We start from the raw sequence: 19,256 nt of genomic DNA, 5'->3' as shown, positions 1-19,256 counted from the left end.
GGAGAAAGACAACTAAGTAGAAGTCATAGGAGCTTAGAGTGGACCCTCCCTGCTCTGGTTTTGACCAAAGGACCAAGATCAAGCATTTCAGAGTACCAAACCCCATGGGCAGATTATTTACAAAGAAAATGTTACCAGACACGCAGAGCCCTGAGTTATGTGAAGATATAAAATGGCATCTGAGAGAGCAAGGAAGGGCTGAAGGGACCTGTGAGCAATGTTCTTTGGGGAGAGCTGTCTCTGTGCTGTGCGTGGAGCCCTGGCACCTTCTCTTGAGGTGGGCCTCCTAAAGGAGACCTTCCTGAGGGGGGCCTGCCAAGGGGGATTCAAGGGGCCTCCCAGAGAGTTTTGAGATGTCAAGACATGGAGAAGTGGACCTTGCTGGGCTCAGAAAGCAAGTGAAGGGTGACTGTGGTCTGACTCTGGCCGAGGAAACTTGACGGGAGCTGAGCCTGCTGCTCCGCTGGGGGCTGCTGTCATGCATAGCCCCTGCCCAGAGTGGCTGGGGCAGTGCTCTGAGTGTTTCCCAGGGACCAGGAGGGTAGGCAGAGAGGGCCTTGGCAGGAAGAGGCTGGGGTTGGGGCAAGGGAAGAGGTACCCCCAGGGGCCCCCAGAAGACACTACATTGCCCGGGCTGTGGAAACTGCAAAAGGTCCAGTAGGGAGTCTCCACAAAGCTCTCAAACATTCCTGCCTGAGCCCCATCAACCATCTGCCTGGCCTGGGCAGCTGATGCCACTCCACCACTCTGCAAACTGAGGCTGTCTTTATAAGAAAAGTGACTGCAGACTGATGCTCTGTTATTTGAGCCCAAATGCTCGAGTGTCTGCCTGGGTCTTACCCAGGGGCAGGGAGGATGGTCTCCACTGAATAATGCTGAAAGGGAGAGGGAGGGACAAAACAGAGGTCAGATTCTATTCTCCCAGGGGCCATGTTTGTTCACATACTTAGGCTTCCCAGGTGTCTGTGAGGGGTATGAGTGCTGTGACAGGGGAGGTGTCAAGAATGGGGTGGGTAATGAGGAAGGTTCTTGGGAGGGGGCATTCTGCTGAGACCAGAAAGGAAAGAGGAAGAGAAGCTGAGCAGAAAGGAGAGTAGGTTTCTTCACAGAGGGAGCAGCAGTTGGCAAGGCTGGGGAGGAAGAGCCTGGAGCCTTATTGGAGAGATATAGTTACAGAGGTTGGCAGGGCTAGAGGGCCAGGGGAGTTTGCCTTGATCCTGAGACAACAGGAAGCCACTAAGAAATTTCACCCAGGGAGTGATGATCTTAGATTAAAATATCACTGGGACAGCTGTGTGAAGAGTTTGGAATGGATGTGGTTAGAGGAAGGAACTGGCCTGGCAGTCTCCATAGGCAAGATGCTGGTCCCAACCAAGCAAGGGGTGACAAGATGGAACCACATGGCAGTATTTGAAAGATGCTAAGAAGGTTGAGCCACAAGTCTTGGACTGAGTGAGTGGGTGAGGGGCAGCAAGTGGTGAACATGGCACCTGTGGGCATGCCTTGACAGCTAGGCTTGGGGGTGAGAGGAGTTCAGTGTTGGAAGGGGTTTGGAGATGCTCAAAGTAGGCAGCTGGATATACTGGCATGGAGGCTGGTGGGGATGCTGGGGCTCAGGAAAATGACTCAAGCTTCTTGAGGTGGGGCTGTAGCTTAATGATAGAACACTGGCCTACATGTGCAAGGCCCTGGTTTCAATTGCCAGCCCTGGGGAAAAAAATAAGATTTAAGACTCTTCTTCAAAGTCAGGTGTGGTTGCACATACTTCTATGACCAGCACTCTGGGAGGCTGAGGCAGGAACATTGCAAGTTCAAGACCAGTCTGGGCAGTTTGACAAGATTTTGTTACAAAAAAATTAAAAAAAAAAAATGTGGGTGAGGATGTAACTCACTATGAAAGCCCTGGGTTCAATCCATCATATCAGAAACAAAAAAAGGTCATGTTTGTTTTGAATGTGTTTCAGTCTTCCTGGAACAGAACCTAAGGCCTAAAGAACTTGGACTTTAGTCAGAATAGAAACAGAAGCCAAAAAGGCATAATTAAAAAGATGGGAGAAGGCACAGGCAACAACAGAAAAGACAAGACAGATTGGACTTTGCGAAAATAAGAAAATTCTGTGTCCAAAGACAATATAGCACCACAATAAAATGGCAACCCACAGAATGGGAGAAAAAAATCCACAATCATATATCTGATGATATATTTGAGAATTCCTCAAACTTGAAAAAAACACAATTAAAAACTGACCAAAGGACTTGTTACAGATATTTTTCCAAAGAAGATTTATAAATGGCCGATAAGTACATAGAAACATGCTCAGCATCACTGGTTACTAGGAATGTAAATCAAACCTAAAAGGAGATACCATCTCAGCATTGGGACTGGTGCTGTATCAAAAGAAAAACACAAAACAACTGCTGGTGAGGATGTGGAAGAACTGGAGCCACTGTACAGTTGGAAATGGTACATTCCCCAGGGAAGGCAGCCTGGCAGCTCTTTACAAGATGAAACAATTACTGTCTGATCCAGCAACTTCACTTCTGGGTAAAGACCTAGAAGAGTTCAAAGTAGGCTTTGGAAGAGGTATTTGTACACTCACGTTCACAACTGGTTTATGCACACAATGGAATATTATTCAGCTTTAAAAAGGAAGGCCATTGCTACACAGGTTGTGAAAGGGATGAACCTGAGGATATTACTCTAAGTGAGGTAATGTAGTCAGAAAAGACAAATGCTGTGTGATCCCAATTATCCAAAGCACTCAGAAGAGTCAAAACCATGGAGATAGACACAGAATGGTGCTTGCCAGAGGTGGGGGAGGGAGGACTGAGGAGTTGTGTTTAGTGGGTTACAGACTTTCAGTTCCCCAAGAGGAAGAGTTCTGGGGATGGACAGTGGGGATGATTGTGTAACAGTATGGATGCATTTAATGCCACTGAACTGTACACTTGAAAATGGTTAAGGTCATACATTTTATACTATGTACATTTTAGCACAGAAGAGGCGAAATGCTGCAGAAGACATGGCCACAGAAGTCAGGGGAGGATATCCAGAGAGGGGGCTGCTGTCCATCAAGCTAAATGCTGTGGAGAGGCACAGATGTGAGAAGAAAAGGTATCACTGGAGCCCCGGGAAGTCCTGCAGGCTTGAGGAGCACTTTTGGCCGGTGGTGGGCTGGCAACAGGGAACCACAGTGGACTGAGGAGTGAAGGGAGGAGAAGACACGTCAGAGCCAGTGGTCACAGATTCAAGGCAGCTGTGACTCCTGCCCTGGGAGCTGTCCCTGGCTTGATTCTGGGTGGGGGCCACCCCATCACAGTGCCCAGGCACCAATCACAAGGGCACACTGCTTTGCCCACACCCCACTTGTGCTGGCCTGGGCCATCTTTCCAGCCACTTTCCAGGGAAAACAACCTGAAGTTCTTCCTGGTTATTGGGATCCCCCCACCTCAGCACCCCGCTCTTCAGTCTTGTTCTGGCCGAGGCCTCCTGACAGCCTTCTTGAGAAGGTGCCACCAATCTTGTCAAGTCTGAATACAAGAACAGAGCCTAGACCAGGTCATGTAAGCCATTTATTGGTTTGTTTTTAAAAATATGTATTTTATTTATACACGAAGTTTGGTGAGAAGTGCTCAATTGGTTCAACAACATCTGGCACTTGAGGCATGTCCCTCCCCCTCTTCCTCCTTATTCTCCCCTCCTGCTGGTCACTGTGCAGTTCTGGAAAAAAAGGAGAGCCATATTGACCTTAGGAGCCAGCTTGGCCCTGCCCTCGGCGCCACCTGCAGCCAGCACCAGCACCTGTCTCCAGGCTCCAGGGCTGTCCACACACAGACCACAGTCTCCTTCCGGCTGGCGGGCAGGGAGCCTGGCTACATTCCTGTGGACAGGGGGGTGAGGGACACACTTCTCCAATCCTTGAGAGCAAAGCACAGGTCTACAAAAATAAGATTTCCACTCGGAAAAGTGTCACTGGGACAGTTAAAACCAAGTCCCACTATGGACTCAAAGGGTACTTGGGAGGAGTCTCTAGGGGTGGGGGTGGGGCTGGGGTTGCCACCGAGGGAACTAGGGTGACAAGAAACATAATACTTTACGCGCCGGCAACGCCCCCTTCAGCACTGCCATGAGCATCGTGATCATCTAGCCCTCCGACAGCGTGGCGAGGTAGGTGAGGAGAGCCAGCCTAGAGCAGGCGGGTGAGACTGAGGTGGCCTGTGAGGTGGTCGCCCCAGCAGGAGGCGGCTCTGCTGAGGAGCTAACTGCCAGTGGGGCTCTTGCCTGCTCAGGCTCCACCAGCAACCCTGTCACCTCAGGCAACAGTGCTTTACTTTAAAAGATTTGCATATGCTAAATAGGATTGTCAGCAGCTATAGAGGTCCTGGGGGTAATTGGACTAGTAAGGTGTTTTTCCCTGAAAAAGCCTTCTTATAAGACCTATGGGACATCCCCAATCCTGTCCCAAGGAAGTCCTGCATGTGGGTACACCAGGCTCTGGCCTCCTTTCCCAGAGGGGCTCATGGTTTTGTCCACCCCCAGGGACAAGAGCCAGGCCTGGCCATCCTGGGAGTCATTTCCGATGAACCCAAGCTACCCTCCCCACTTCACGATGCTGCATCTGGAGAAAAGCTGGGGTCCAGGCGGGATTCCCTCCCCACAAGGCCAGAGTCCTAGGGAGAGGCTGGCAGACAGCAGTGGCTTCTTTCACGTGGGCCTGGAGGCCAACACAGCTGCAAGTGGGTAAACTGAGCCTCAACCTCATGGCTCAGCCTTCTCATCCCTGGCCTGTCAGGCGGGGCCTGCCGGGTTCTAAGAGCAAGGACAAGCTGTAAGCCCGGCTGTGAGTTGGGCTGGTACCCTCATTCCCATGGGTTTTAGTGTTAATACTCTTACAGGAGGGAAGAAAGGCCAACATCCGTGCCCAGGACCAGTCCTGGGGCCCAGGCAAGTCTTCTGGAAGCTTTTTATTTTCGTAGGACTGACCAATGTGGCCTGCATAAAAACACAGGGGAAAAACAGGACCCCGGGGGCAATGGAAGGTCAGAATGAGCTCCAATGACAGAAACTCCATCCATGGACTCAGGAGGTTGGGACAGAGGTGGCTGTCTGACACTGCTCGAGGGGTGCCCGGGCCTCTGTGGCCTGGGTCTGCCCTCATGTGTGGAAGGAGTGTGTGCATGTGTGTGTGAATGAAGAGCCTCAGCCCCCTCAGCCCAAGCAGCAGAGGACCTGTCCCTCCTTCGGGTGGGGAAGGCCTATGGGAGCCATACTGCATTCCACTCTTGCAGGACAGAGTCTGGCAGCTCCCTAGACATTCCTGCTCTGGATTAAGAAGATGCAGCACGAATTGCTGCCAACATCCATGGAAAAAACATTAGTCCTTTGCTCAAGTAAAAAAATATCAAATATAGTAAATTTACGAAAGCCCATTCACAACATGTACAGTCTGTTTTATGTTTCACTTCAACAGCTGCGATGATGAGTGCTTTGCAGAGCCCAGGGTGCCACCTGACTAGGCCAGGCCCCTGATTTGTGCAGGGCTCCAGGGACAGCCTCCAGAATAGTGGGCTCCTCCTGTTTCTGTCTGATGACACAACACCACAGATCTCTGCCGTGTGGAGCCACTGGCCAAGGCCATCTCTCTCTCTTGAAGCTCAAGGCCAGGAAGGCCCCAGCATGCTGGTTTTGACTGCATTCAGGTTTGCCATGGTGCAAGAGCGTGTGTCTTGGCTGGTGGGGCTGGGCTCACACTATCGACTCTCGGTCCCTGTCCGGGGATGGGGGAAAGTCCGCGAGATCCTCACTGTGGCTATAGTCAGACACCCTCACCTGGAGGTTATCGCTAGTGGCCCTGGTGACACTGTCATAGGAGGGTGGGAAGGATGTGGAGGAAATGGAGGAGCTGGAGGGTGGTCTGTCCTGCCGGGAGAAGTTCTCATTCAACATGTAGGCAATGAGGCCCTCTCGCTCGGGGGCATCCTCTTCCGAGAGGCCACCACTGCCCACCTGCTGGCGGAAGAGGAAGGAGGCATGTTTCACAGAGCGCTGCAGCAGGTGCCTCCGGAAGGCCCGCTGGATGACTGTGGCCGACACCTCCTCATGCTTGCGCCGGAGCGTGGTGGTGATGGGCTCATAGGAGATCTTGGATGGGTTGGCGGCCATGAACTTCTCCTCCATCTGGATCTTTAGGGCATCCATCTCCCCAGACTCTCCCAGGACCCTCTTGGTGAAGGCAAAGAGGATGTCCATGCAGTGGATGCGGTCCCCACTCACCATAGGCAGGTCCATATTGATGAGGCTGATCTGGTTGGGCTTGGCGATACGAAGTGGCTCAGACAGGGCATCGGCAAAGTCGGACAGAGCTGAGTACTCGATGAACTGGGTTGCTTCTGGGTCAAACTTCTCCCAGATTTCATAGAACATGTCAAAGTCATCCTCACTCAGGGGCTCAGTGCTCTCCTCTGTGGCCACACTGAAGTTTTCCAGGATGATGGCGATATACATGTTGACCACGATGAGGAAGGAGATGATGATGTAGGTGGTGAAGAAGAGGATGCCCACGGCTGGGCTCCCACAGTTGCCCCGGGAGCCATTGCTGTTGGGCAGATTAGGGTCGCAGTAGGGGGGCCCCGTGTTGAGGATGGGGCTGAGGAGGCCATCCCAGCCAGCCGATGTGGTGATCTGGAAGAGGCACAGCATGCTGTTGGCGAAGGTCTGGAAGTTGAACATGTCGTCGATGCCAGCCTCCCACTTGACATAAGCAAAGTTAGCCATGCCAAAGATGGAGTAGATGAACATGACAAGGAAGAGCAGCAGCCCAATGTTGAAGAGGGCGGGCAGGGACATCATGAGGGCAAAGAGCAGCGTGCGGATCCCCTTGGCCCCTCGGATCAGTCGGAGGATGCGGCCAATTCGGGCCAGGCGGATGACTCGGAAGAGCGTCGGGGAGAAGAAGTACTTCTGAATGATGTCAGAGAGCACCGTGCCTGTGGAGAACAGCAGAGACTGTGGCCACTGACAGCACACTGTCGTCCTCCCAGGCCCGCACTACTCTCTGCTCAGTGAGGAGCCAAGGGGAGGAGGCCCTTGCAGGAGGACTGGGTCCAATGAGCATGATGCACTCTGCCTCCTCTCACCTCCCTGGGACCGACATCCCTAGCAAAGCTCAGGGTACACCTGCACAATGGAGTTGTATCCACCTTCTACACCGTGGGTTCTGAGGCTAGAGGGGACTCACTTACTTAGCATCTTGGCAGCCTAGAACTCAGAATGCAGTCTGAGGGCCGGCGATCATGGACTCTGAGTGCCTATTAGAAATGCAAAATCTCAGCCCCACTACCAGCCTATTTCTTTTAACAAGCCTGGACAATTCATCCATGTGTGGTGGGGGGCAAGAAACACTGGCCCCAAACCAATATTCCTCAAACCATACCATGCCTCAGTCGCTTTTCTCCTCCTTTCTATGATGGTTCCTGTCACCTTTCAGCTTTGCTTCCTTCTAGGGTGTCCCCACCCTTGGGTCTCTAGTGACTACCTGGATTTGGAGTTTTAAGGAACTTGGGTATAAATTATAGAAGAAAGCATGAAATAAACTTACCTTGTATTGGTCCAAGTGACCTTTCCAGGCCCTCATATAATAATAATTTGATGGCTGACATGTGTCAATAGGGCACTGAGCCAAGCACTTTATGACCATCATTCCATTCTGACCTTCCCATCACCCTGGGAAACTGAGCTGATACCATCATCCTCATTTTCCAGAAGAGGAAAACCGAGTGGTGACGTAAATTACTCAAGTTGCCACCTAAGTGAGAAGCAAGGATTTGACCCAGACACACCGGCTCCATCCAGGCTGTCCTCTTTTTTTTTTTTTGGTACTGGGGATGGAACTTGGGTCCTTGCGCTTGCGCAGCAGGCAGCGAAACCACTGAGCTCAATCCCCAGCCCCAGGCTGTCCTCTTAACCATGGCTCCTGGCATAGCTCACACACTGGGACAGGCCATCCTGAGATACATGCTGCACCTCTAAGTCCTCCTGTGATTCTTCCTCCATGGCTCACTCCTGCTGCTCATGTCCTGCAGTCTCTAAAGGGTCTCTCCAGCTCCATGAGGCAACTGTCACCCTCACCTCCACCTGGGACATTAAGGCATTCCTGACCTTCCTTCACGCCTCTAACCATTTGCCCACCATTGCAGTAACAGCCATGCCTGACTTGGCCTCTGCATTACCATTTGGGTTCACCAGAGGCAGAAACACAGAAGTCAGAATCACCCCAAAGGCAGAGGTACCCTTGAGGTAAGGTAAAGGGTTTGGGCTCTGAGCACAATGTGACAAAATAAAATATACATAAAATAAATTAGAATTAGAATTTGTTAATATTAAAAATTCCTGTTCTAGGCCCGGGGATTTAGCTCAGTGGTTCTGCCACCTGCCTCGCAAGCACAAGGATCCGAGTTCGATCCCTGGTACCAAAAAAACCAAACTAAAACAACAGCAAAAAATTCCTGTGCTTCAGTAGATACCACCAAACTTCACAGATAGGGAGAAAATATTGGCAAGTCATATATCTCGTAAGGGACTAATATTCAGAATATATAAAGAACTCTTACACCTCAACAATAAAAAGATAACCCAATTTTTAAAATGAAGCAAAGGATTTGAACAAAGATTTCTCCAAGGGAGATATACAAATGGCCAATAAGCACAAGCAAAGATGTCCAGCATCATCAGTTACCAGGAAAGTATAAAATAAAACCTCATGAGCATTCATACCCACCAGGGCTATAATAAAAAACTAGAGACAATAACATGTATTGGTGAGAAAGTAGAATAATGGGAATTCTCATAGATTTACAGTGAGCATGTAAAATGATGCAGCCACCCTGAAAACAGTTTGTCTCTCAAAACGTTAGATTAGTTGGGCCAGGGATTTAGCTCAGTGGTGCTGCCACCTGCCTTGCAAGCGCAAGGTCCCCAGTTCGATCTCCAGTATCCTCCCAACCCTCCTCGCCACAAACACTTTAGATTAGTGGTTGCTAGAAGCTGTGGGAGAGGGGAAGTGGAGAATGACTACTCATGAGTGGAATTTCTCTTAGGGGTGAGAAAAAATTATAAAATTAGACAATGATGGTTATGCTCTGCCCTCCTTGTTCAGCTGTCTTGCATACCCACCCACGATGGAGAGGATGACAACCACGAAGTCAAAGATGTTCCAGCTGTTGGTGAAGTAATAGTGGCGCAGGGCAGTCATCTTGACAATACACTCGCCTGTGAAGATGGCCACGAAGAGCAAGTTGATCTTGGACAAGATGTTCACTTTTTCAGGGCTTTGGTCATCAGTCTCTACCATCATGGTCACCATATTCAAGCAGATAAGAAACATAATGGTGACATCAAAGGCTTGCTTGGTCACAATATCAAATATGAAGCCCTGGTACTTGTTCTGAAAGGAAGGGCAAAGGGGACAAGCTCAGCAGCAACCTCAGACCAGCCAGTGACCCCCCTGGGGCTGCCTTTTGGTTCAAACCACCTGTCCTTCTTCTCCACTCTCTGGTGAAGACATAGCCCCCACCACACTGCCATGGCCAGTGCAGAGGAGGGTGTCATGGTGGCCAAAACAGTCAGCTTCCTACCTAACATCCTGAGCTCTGAGGCCCAGCCCAAAGGCCCTGTTCTCCAGGAGGCTGTGCCTGGTGGATCTTCAGGGAGACATTTCTCTTATCCTGAGTTTCCTCAGCACACATTCATGATGCTTCTCTTTGTTCCCAGAAGCAGAAGGCTCAAGTCAGATTTAAACTTCAATCCTAGTAATTGTACTGGCTCTCAGATGAATATATTTTCTCTACTCTTTTTATGGTATTGATTTTATTTACTCTACTGAGTAAAAATTATTCTATATTTGTATGTGTGTTTAATTATAAATCAACCTAGATTATTCTGGGGGGAAGAGAAGATTGTAAAGAAGGAAACACACACAAACCTAATCTAGAAAAGACCATGGTGCACAAACAACAATCAGACAAAAGTCACCACTGCCCCCAGCGCTGAGGAGCAGAGCTGCCCCTAGCTCAGAGGAGGTGAACCTTCTGGGCTGCTGTACCACCTCCCCCAGTGCAAAGGAGGTAAACCTCACAGGCACCAGCACCACACATCCAGCCCCCCCCCCCATTGAAATGAGAAGAAATGTAAACAAGTCTCAAAAACAGACTTCCAGATCACCTACAGCAACCACAAAGGGAAACGAGATGGAACAATCTGATACTCAACCACCTTGACTCCCTCAACTGGTAACAAAAGAGGATCTGGAAAAAATGAAATCAGAAATAATTTCTCACATAACAGCAGAGATTGTGCCCATAGTGCAAGACATGATTAATAAATCTAGAGAGGACACAGATAAAAAAAAAATAGAGGAGCTGAGGAACATGATAGAATCCCAACATAGGAAACAAGTGGAATTCACAAAACAGATGCAAATAGATTTTCAGATTAAAAACTCCATTGAAAGTTTACTCAACAGAATGAGCCAATGTGAGGACAGAATTTCAGATATAGAAGATAAGATTGCAATTAGTGACCAGGAAAAGAAATTTTTCTTTAAAATTGTAAGGGACCATGAGAAATCAATCCAGCAGCTGCTAGACGATGCAAAGAAGAATAACATAAGACTGCTCCGAGTCAATGAAGAAACAGGAGAAAACGCAGATGACATAAAAAAACTGTTCACAGAAGTGATGGCAGAAAACGTCCCGAGCAGGGGAAAAGAACTTGACATACAGATGAGTGAGGGATTTAGGACTCCAACTAACCTTAATTAAAAAAAAACTACACATAGACATATAATAGTGAAGATTCCAGAAACCCAACAGAAGAACAAAGTTCTACAAGCAGTTAGAAAAAAGAAACAAATCACACACAAAGGAAAAGCCTATCAGAATCACAGCAGACTTCTCAATGCAAACCCTCAAGGCAAGAAAAGCTTGGAGTGACACATTTCAAGCTCTAAAGGAAAACAGCCACCAACCCAGATTGATGTACCCTGCAAAACTATCTTTCAAAACTGATGGAGAAAGAAGATACTTTCATGACAAAGAGCACCTTAGGAACTTCATGAATACCAAACCAGCACTCCAAAAAATTTTAGACAATATCCTAGGAAAAGACAATGAGGATCACAAGCCCAGGAAGCCCAGCAGAATGACTCCATCAGGCATGACAAGAAACTAAACACAAAGGGGGAGAATCCAACAAAAAGAAAAAGTCATGACAATGATAAGTCAATACGTATTAGTTACAACCATCACTGTTAATGGTCTCAATTCACCAATCAAAAGAAATAGACTGGCAGAATGGGTCAAGAAGCAAGATCCAACAATAAGGTGCATGAAAGAAACACACTTAATTCAAAAAGAAAATCATAGACTGAAAGTTAAAGGATGGAAAACAATACTCCATGTGACAGGAACCCAAAAAAAGCAGGAGTAGCTATCCTCTTTGCAGATCAAGTAGATTTCAAACCAACACTGATTAAGAGGGACAAAGAAGGACACTACATCCTTGTAAAGGGAACAATCCAAGAGGAAGAGTTGACAATCATAAACATATATGCACCAAATACTAGTGCACCCAACTATATAAAACAAATACTAAAGGACATGAAAAATCAAATAAGCACTAATACAATAGTAGTGGGGGGCCTCAATACCCCACTGTCACAAATAGATAGATCAACTGGACAAAAAATAAGCAACAAAATACTAAAACTCAATCAAACTCTTGAACAAATGAACTTAACAGATGTTTACAGAGTGTTCCACCCCACAAAATCAGAATACACATTATTTTCAGCTGCACACAGGTTGTTCTCCAAAATAGACAACATACTTGCTCATAGAACATTTTTAAGTAAATGCAAAATAATTGAAGTTATCCCCTGTATATTATCAGACCACAGTGCGATGAAATTGATCAATAGCAAAAGAAACCTCAAGAATTTCATAAACACATGGAAATTGAACAACACACTTCTGAATAACCAATGGGTCCCAGAGGAAATTAAACAAGAAATCAGACACTTCCTACAACTAAATGACAATGACAATACAACATATCGGAATCTATGGGACACAATGAAAGCAGTCTTGTGAGGGAAATTCATAGCAGTGAATATGCATATTAGGAAAACAGAGCAAGCCCAATTAAACAACCTGGTGCTGAACCTCAAGCTTCTAGAAAAAGAAGAGCAGGACAAACCCAAAGCTCATACAAGGGAGGAAATTATAAAGATCAGAGCAGAAATCAATGCAATGGAGACTAAGAGAATGATACAAAAAAATCAATGAAGCCAAGAGTTGGTTCTTCGAAAGAATAAACAAAATTGACAAACCTTTAGCCAAACTTATCAGAAAAAGGAAAGAAAAGGCCCACATCCATGCAATTAGGAATGAGAAGGGTGAAATTACAACGGACCCAGCAGAAATCCAGAGGATCATCAAAACCTGCTTTGAGAACCTATATGCCAATAAGATGGAAAACACAGAAGAAATGGATAGATTCCTAGAAAAGTATGAATTACCAAAGTTGAAAGAAGACCTAAAAATTCTAAACAACACAATATCAATCAACAAAATTGAAAATGTAATTAAAAACTTACCAACTAAGAAAAGCCTGGGTCATGAGGGCTTCACTGCTCAATTCTACAAGACAGTTAGAGAGGAGCTACTGCCACTGCTGTTTAAACTCTTCAATGAAATTGAAAGGAAGCAATACTCCAAATTCATTCCTGGAAGCAATACTGGCAACTAGAATGCAGAAGATCATCAAGAAGATCATACACCCTGACCAAGTGGGATTCATTGTAGAGATGCAGGGATGGTTCAACATATGAAAATCAATCAATGTAATACACTATATCAATAGAGCCAAGAACAAAAACCATATGGTCATCTCAATAGATGCAGGAAAAGCATTTGACAAAATTCAACACAACATTTATGATTAAAACCCTACAAAGAATTGGAATAGATGGTCTCTACCTCAATCTGATAAAAGCCATCTATGAAAAACCAACAGCCAATATCATACTAAATGGTCAAAAACTGAAATCCTTCACACTAAAATCAGGAACAAGACAAGGATGTCCACTATCACCACTCCTGTTCAATATAGTTCTGGAAACATTAGCCATGGCAATTAGACAAGAGAAAGAAATAAAAGGAATAAAGATAGGAAATGAAGAAGTTAAATTGTCATTATTCACAGATGACATGAAACTCTATATAGAAGACCCAAAGAACTCCACCAAAAGTCTTCTAGACTTAATAACCAAATTCAGTAGAGTAGCTGGATACAAGGTCAATACACAAAAATCAATAGCTTTCCTCTACACTAAAAACAGACTCACTGAGAGAGAAATAGGGCAAACAATTCCTTTCACAATAGCATCCAAAAAATTGAAATACTTAGGAATCAACCTAACAAAAGAAATCAAAGACCTCTTCTCTGAAAAGTATAGCACTCTGAAAAGATTAAAGATGATATCAGAAAATGGAAAGACATCCCTTGCTCCTGGGTAGAAAATGGCGATATTTCCAAAACTGCTATATAGATTCAATGCAATCCCAATTGAAATCCCAGCAGCATACTTCACAGACTTGGAGAAAACAATCCAAAAATTCATTTGGAGCAAGAAGAGACCTAGAATACCAAAAGCAATTCTAGGCAACAGAGACATGGCAGTTGGTATCACAACCCCAACTTGAAACTGTACTACAAAGCTACTGTGATAAAAACAGCATGGTACCAGCAAAGAAATAGACCTGAGGACCAGTGGAACAGATTAGAAGATGTAGACTCTAGACACACTCAGTCATCTCATCTTTGACAAAGGAGCCAAACACCCTCACTGGAGGAAAGATAGCCTCTTTAATAAATCATGCTGGAAAAATTGGGCTTCAACATGCCAAAGATTAAAACTAGACCTATATCTCTCACCATGCACTAAACTAAAATCAAAATGGATTAAAGATCTAAATATTTTTTAAAATTTTATTTTAATGGTACATTTTAGGCATATAATATAATGACATTCATCATTGGAAATTTGGACTTTTACATAATCTCTCTTGGATCTTATTTTTCCCCCTTCCCCTGCCCTCCCTTCAACCCCTCTATCCCTCCCTATTTACAAAGACTTTGTTTCCATTTTTTCATTTTCTCATATTAATTCCATTCCCTTGTTTTCTTTCCCCTCCCCCTCCCACTTCCCCTTCCGCTTTGCCCCTTTTCTTCCTATTTCACATTATCTATTATACCTTTTAGTCCTCATTCTATTCAGTATTCAGTCCTCAAAACTATTCAGTATTTATACATGTGTGTCCTATTTATTTCACTTAAGAGTATCACCTCAATGTGCATCCATTTAGCTGTGTCTAATTTCTCATTTGGTGGGGGGTGGTTTTTTTTTTCTTTTCGTACCTGGGATCAAACTTGGGTCCTTGTGCTTGCGCAGCAGGTGGTGAAACCACTGAGCTAAATCCCCAGCCCTAATTTCTCATTTTTAAAGTAGTAGTACTGAGTAGTACTTCATTTTATTAAAAAAACACATTTTCTTTATCCAGTCTCCAGTTGATGGGCATTTGGGCTGTTTCCAAGTTTTAGCTATTACAAATTGTGCTGCTATGAATATGGATGCACATATATCACTGTGGTATGATTCTTTTAATTCTTTGTGGAAGATACCCTGCAGGGGAATAGCTGGGTCAAATGGGGCTTGAGTCCTAGTTTAAAGATCTAAACATTAAGACAGAAACACTTAACCGGCTGGAACAGAGGTTAGGTAGAAATCTTGAAGACCTTGGTGTAGGAAAAGATTTTATGAACAAAACCTCAGTTGCCTGTGAACTAGCACAGATAATCAACAAGTGGGATCTCTTCTTATTAAAAAGCTTCTGCACAGCAAGAGAAACCACCAACAGAGTGAAGAGACAACCCAGAACGTGGGAAAAAATTTTCACCTACTGTTCCTCAAACAAAAGTCTACTATCTAGAAGCTATAAAGAACTTAAAAAAATCAGATCTCCCAACTTAAAGACCCAATCCAAAAATGGGCATCTGAAATGAACAGACATTTCTCAAAGAAGTAGAAATATCAAATAAACATATGAAAAAGTTCAACATCACTGGTCATTCGAGAGATGCAAATGAAAACAATGCTGAGATTCCACTTCACTCCAGAAAGAATGGCTGCTATCATGAAATCAACCAATAACAAATGCTGGCCAGGCTGTGGGGAAAGAGGAACCCTGCTCCACTGCTGGTGGGAGTGTAGACTGGTGCAAGCACTGTGGAAATCCGTACAGAGATACCTCAAAGAACTAGGACTGGAAGTCCCATTTGACTCAGGTATTCCCCTGCTGGGGATCTTCCCCAAGGAATTAAAAGAATCATACCACAGAGATATATGTGCACCCTTGTTCATAGCAGCACAGTTTGTAATGGCTAAAACTTGGAAGCACCCCAATTGCCCATCAACTGGAGACTGGATAAAGAAAATGTGGTTTTTCCATCCAGAAACATCAGGTGTAATAGTCCCACTATACTAATTTTATGGTTTGTATAAACACTAACATTTTTTGCTGCTTGTAGTTGCATGAAAAACAAATATTGTTAATATAGTAGATAAATTGTTGTAAAATGCCAGAACAAACAAAAGTCTGTATCTTTTAACTGAGAACAACCAGTAGCCAAATAAATGACTGTATTAGGACTAAACTGCTTGTTACTACACAGAGTTGCCCAGAACCCTAAACTAATTCACAAGAGAAAATACCGATTAGTTATTGGTTATTCCTCATAAGTGTAGCTGTTGATGTTGTATCTAACTATTTGCTTTTTTATTTTATTAAAATTGTATAAAATTACATTTTTTTCCAGAGAAGAAAAAAAGTCAAAGAATCAAAAAGTAACATCTAATCATTCTTTCTGTTCTTTTGGTTTTTAACCACCTTTGGGGTTTCCCTTTGCAGAAACTACAGAAATATTCCCTTAGAATAAAATAGTATATTTGTATTTGAAAAAAAAAAGAAAATGTGGTTTTTTAATAAAATGGAGTACTACTCAGCCATAAAAAGTGAGAAATTAGAGACATTTATAGGTAAATAGATGCACATTGAGGCGATATTCTTAAGTGAAATAAATAGGACACACATGTGTAAATACACATGTGTGAGAAACTGAAAGTGTAAATAAGGACTAAAAGGTGTAATAGATAATGTGAAATAGGAAGAAAAGGGGCAAAGGAGAAGGGGAAGTGGGAGGGGTAGGGGAAAGGAAAGAAGGAAATGGAATTAATATGAGAAAATGAAAAAATGGAAACAAAGTCTTTGTAAATAGGGAGGGATAGAGGGGTTGAAGGGAGGGCAGGGGAAGGGGGAAAAATAAAAGCCAAGAGAGATTATGTAAAGGTGCAAATTTTCAATGATAAATGTCATTATATTGTATACCTAAAATGTACCAATAAAATTAATTTTTAAAAAACCAATCAGATGAAAGTGATGAGCTTGGATTTAAAAAAACTAGGTGTGCCACTCATTAGATTGAGGTTACATCACTTAATTATGTTGGGCTTTCTTCTCTTCCTACTCTTTGGGAGAGCAGCTTGATCAGGTCAAGGAACACAGCCTAGGAGAGAACCCAGCACTCCAGAGCCCAGCTCTGCTCACCCAGGGATTCCTGACCACAGCTCCTGATAACACAGGAGGAGGGGATGGGTGCTGTATAGGCTGGGAATGCTGCCTGCACTCTCCAGGGAAAATCTGTACCCTGAAGGATCAGTAGTATCTTCCAGATTACATAGCTTCTTCCCTGTTATCCATGTGCTGTAAGGACCTCTGTGTGGTCAGACATCCAAGAGCACCTCTAGATGGGATGACAAATTGTGAAGAGGCTCTAGTGGCTGGCTGCATGGCTGAGAGATCCCATCCAGAAGACTCTCTCCAGTCTGCCAGGAAGCCTGACTCACCAGGGGCCGAGGGATGGGCTTCTGGGGCTTCTTGGAGCCCAGCTTCTTCATGGCGTTGTAGTACTTCTTCTGCTCCTCTGTCATGAAGATATCCTGGCCCCCTAAGTGCAGAGAGACAAGGACCTGCCTCATTTTGGAGTTCTTAGTGCCCCAGCACAGGGAGCATAGGATCTTGCCACCAGCGTTAAGCGGGTCACCTCCTCACTCCTCCTGGTGGAGAAATGATGTCCCTATCCTGCACCAGAGATTCTACCCAGCTTTGCTTTTCCAGAATCCCTGTCCCCATTCACCTTAACATTTCCGTGGCATGGTGACCTGAAAATCCAATGCCCACCCTACCTCTTCCCCTTGCCCAGCTAAGCCAGGCCTGTGGTTCTCTCTGTCCCCTTGGTTTCCCTGCAAACAGTCGTGGCCCCCATGATGGAGCTCCAGGAAGACCTTGGGCATTTGCACCCATGACCTCTGACTACGGCCCAGATGAAAAGCCAAGCATCACCCCTGCAGCTCTCAGGGAGGTTTGGCAGGCACTGGGTCTCCCACCAAAGCCCCTTTTTATGTTCTTATGGGCCTCGGTGTGTTACATCCATGGATGCCCCCACTATACTTATTCTACCGCAGTAAGAGGACCATCCCCAGCAGGGATGGGGAGATGCGCCTTATAGCCACACTAGCTCCTCAGTACCCGGGCTCCAGCCCTGCCCAGCCCCGCTCTGCCCATGTGGAGCAGTGCTCTACGTATCTTTTTCTTCTGTTGGTTGAAGTTATCAATGATGACACCAATGAAAAGGTTCAGGGTGAAGAAGGACCCGAAGATGATGAAAACGACAAAGTAGATGTACATGTAGAGGTTGTACTCCCACTGGGGCTGCTCTTCGTACTAAGGGGAGAAATCAGACAGGGAGATCAGACAGGCTGAGGTCTCAGGATCTGACAGGTGGGGGCGGTGGCAGAGGGCCATTCTGTGGGAGAGGCTGTGTCCAGAGAAAGGCCACCAGCATGGGTGTATGGTAGTGTGTCTGTGAATACAGAGCAAGGCCACAGGAAGGTGGCACAGAGGTAAAAGGAATGGACAGTGGCAGGTAGGGGCAGCAAAAATGCTGGGCCCAGTGCTGGCACTGTGTCAGTGTGTGACTTCAGCTCCAGGGCCACTGATAGGTTGGGTATATTGGGGCCACTCTTAGTCTTCATTGAGCTGCCAGTGTGATTGTGTGGGGCACAAGGACAAAGAAGAACTATGATTTTCATCTCTGTCGCTGTCATCTCATTCTCCTGGAATAAGATCTGAGTAAACTACAGTGAGCTTAATTTAAAACACATTTGAGAATTGGAGTCTTCTTGGGCAATCATGCAACCCTGCTCTAGAGCTGGGCCTGGGTGCTCCAGTGAGGTTGAAGCTCAGGTGGATACACAAGATCTTGGCCTGGCAGGTGGGGTGTTCAGATGTGGACACTGATTCCCTGGCAGCCAAGCAGCCAAAAGCTTCAGGTGCTCCATCTGGTGACAGAGACAAGGGTGGCAACCTACCCCTCTTGAGTCCACGGCAGCATACATGATGTCCATCCAGCCTTTAAATGTTGCCTGGAAAGAAAAGAGAGGTTAAGAAAATCACTGAACTCTGCATCTTGCTTGGGCTATGCAAGGCTCCAGTCTTGACAGCCGAGGCCAGGAAAAAGCCTCCTATAGGAAGCAAGCAGGCCCTGTACACCCATTCAGTTGGTCCAAATGGCTGGGTGGTCCATGGAAACGTCTCCTTTAGGTCTAAGGGTGAAAGGGAAGCAGCTGAACAGACACCACAAGAAGGCTGTGCTGTGAGAGGTAACCTTCTTGATGGTGCCTTGAAGGGAGGTCTGCCTTTTGCTTTGCATATACTTCAGGTTCTAACACAACAGAGTCTCACCAGTGGGCATCAGGGACAAAGAGGTGGGCCTTGGACTCCCTGTCCCAGCTTAAGGTTGACCTCAGTGGTGACCTGAACCCCCTCATCCTGCACTTCAAGGAACCATGTGGCTTCTGCTCTGTGGACTTCCCCTGAAATGCATGAAAAATCCCTGCCTTGGCCTTAAGGAGACCTCTGGGCAGTGGCATGTTGGTCTTGGATTTCCAGAAAGAAAAACCTTCATTGTTGTGTTGACCAATTTCTCTTATATAAATACTCCTTCCATAGCCGATTTCAAGTCACCAACATGTTATTACTGAACACAGAGTTGGAAAGAGATGTGAAGAGGGACAGTGTTA

At 45.8% G+C, this 19,256-nt stretch overlaps 1 protein-coding gene across 6 annotated transcripts in view; it reads right to left on the bottom strand.

Moving 5' to 3' along the window:
- Positions 1–3,560: 3,560 nt before the first annotated feature.
- The window catches only part of LOC101710111 (sodium channel protein type 5 subunit alpha), a 96,912-nt gene continuing 81,216 nt past the window's right edge, over positions 3,561–19,256 (bottom strand). For all 6 annotated transcript variants that reach the window (XM_087216501.1, XM_087216504.1, XM_087216499.1 and 3 more), the window contains 5 exons: positions 18,546–18,599; positions 17,757–17,898; positions 17,022–17,122; positions 9,173–9,443; positions 3,561–6,987 (listed from right to left, as the gene is read on the bottom strand). In XM_087216501.1, coding sequence (XP_087072627.1) covers positions 5,747–6,987; positions 9,173–9,443; positions 17,022–17,122; positions 17,757–17,898; positions 18,546–18,599 — 1,809 coding nt within the window. In that variant the 3' untranslated portion in view covers positions 3,561–5,746. The remainder of the gene's footprint in view (positions 6,988–9,172; positions 9,444–17,021; positions 17,123–17,756; positions 17,899–18,545; positions 18,600–19,256) is intronic.

The sequence above is a fragment of the Heterocephalus glaber genome, unplaced genomic scaffold (assembly GCF_053883595.1).
Source record: "Heterocephalus glaber isolate CG9 unplaced genomic scaffold, H.glaber_assembly_v1.0 deba00000122, whole genome shotgun sequence".
Classification (NCBI taxonomy): domain Eukaryota; kingdom Metazoa; phylum Chordata; class Mammalia; order Rodentia; family Bathyergidae; genus Heterocephalus; species Heterocephalus glaber.
Note: the sequence above shows the minus strand (reverse complement) of the source record. Positions and strands in the feature narration are given on the sequence as shown.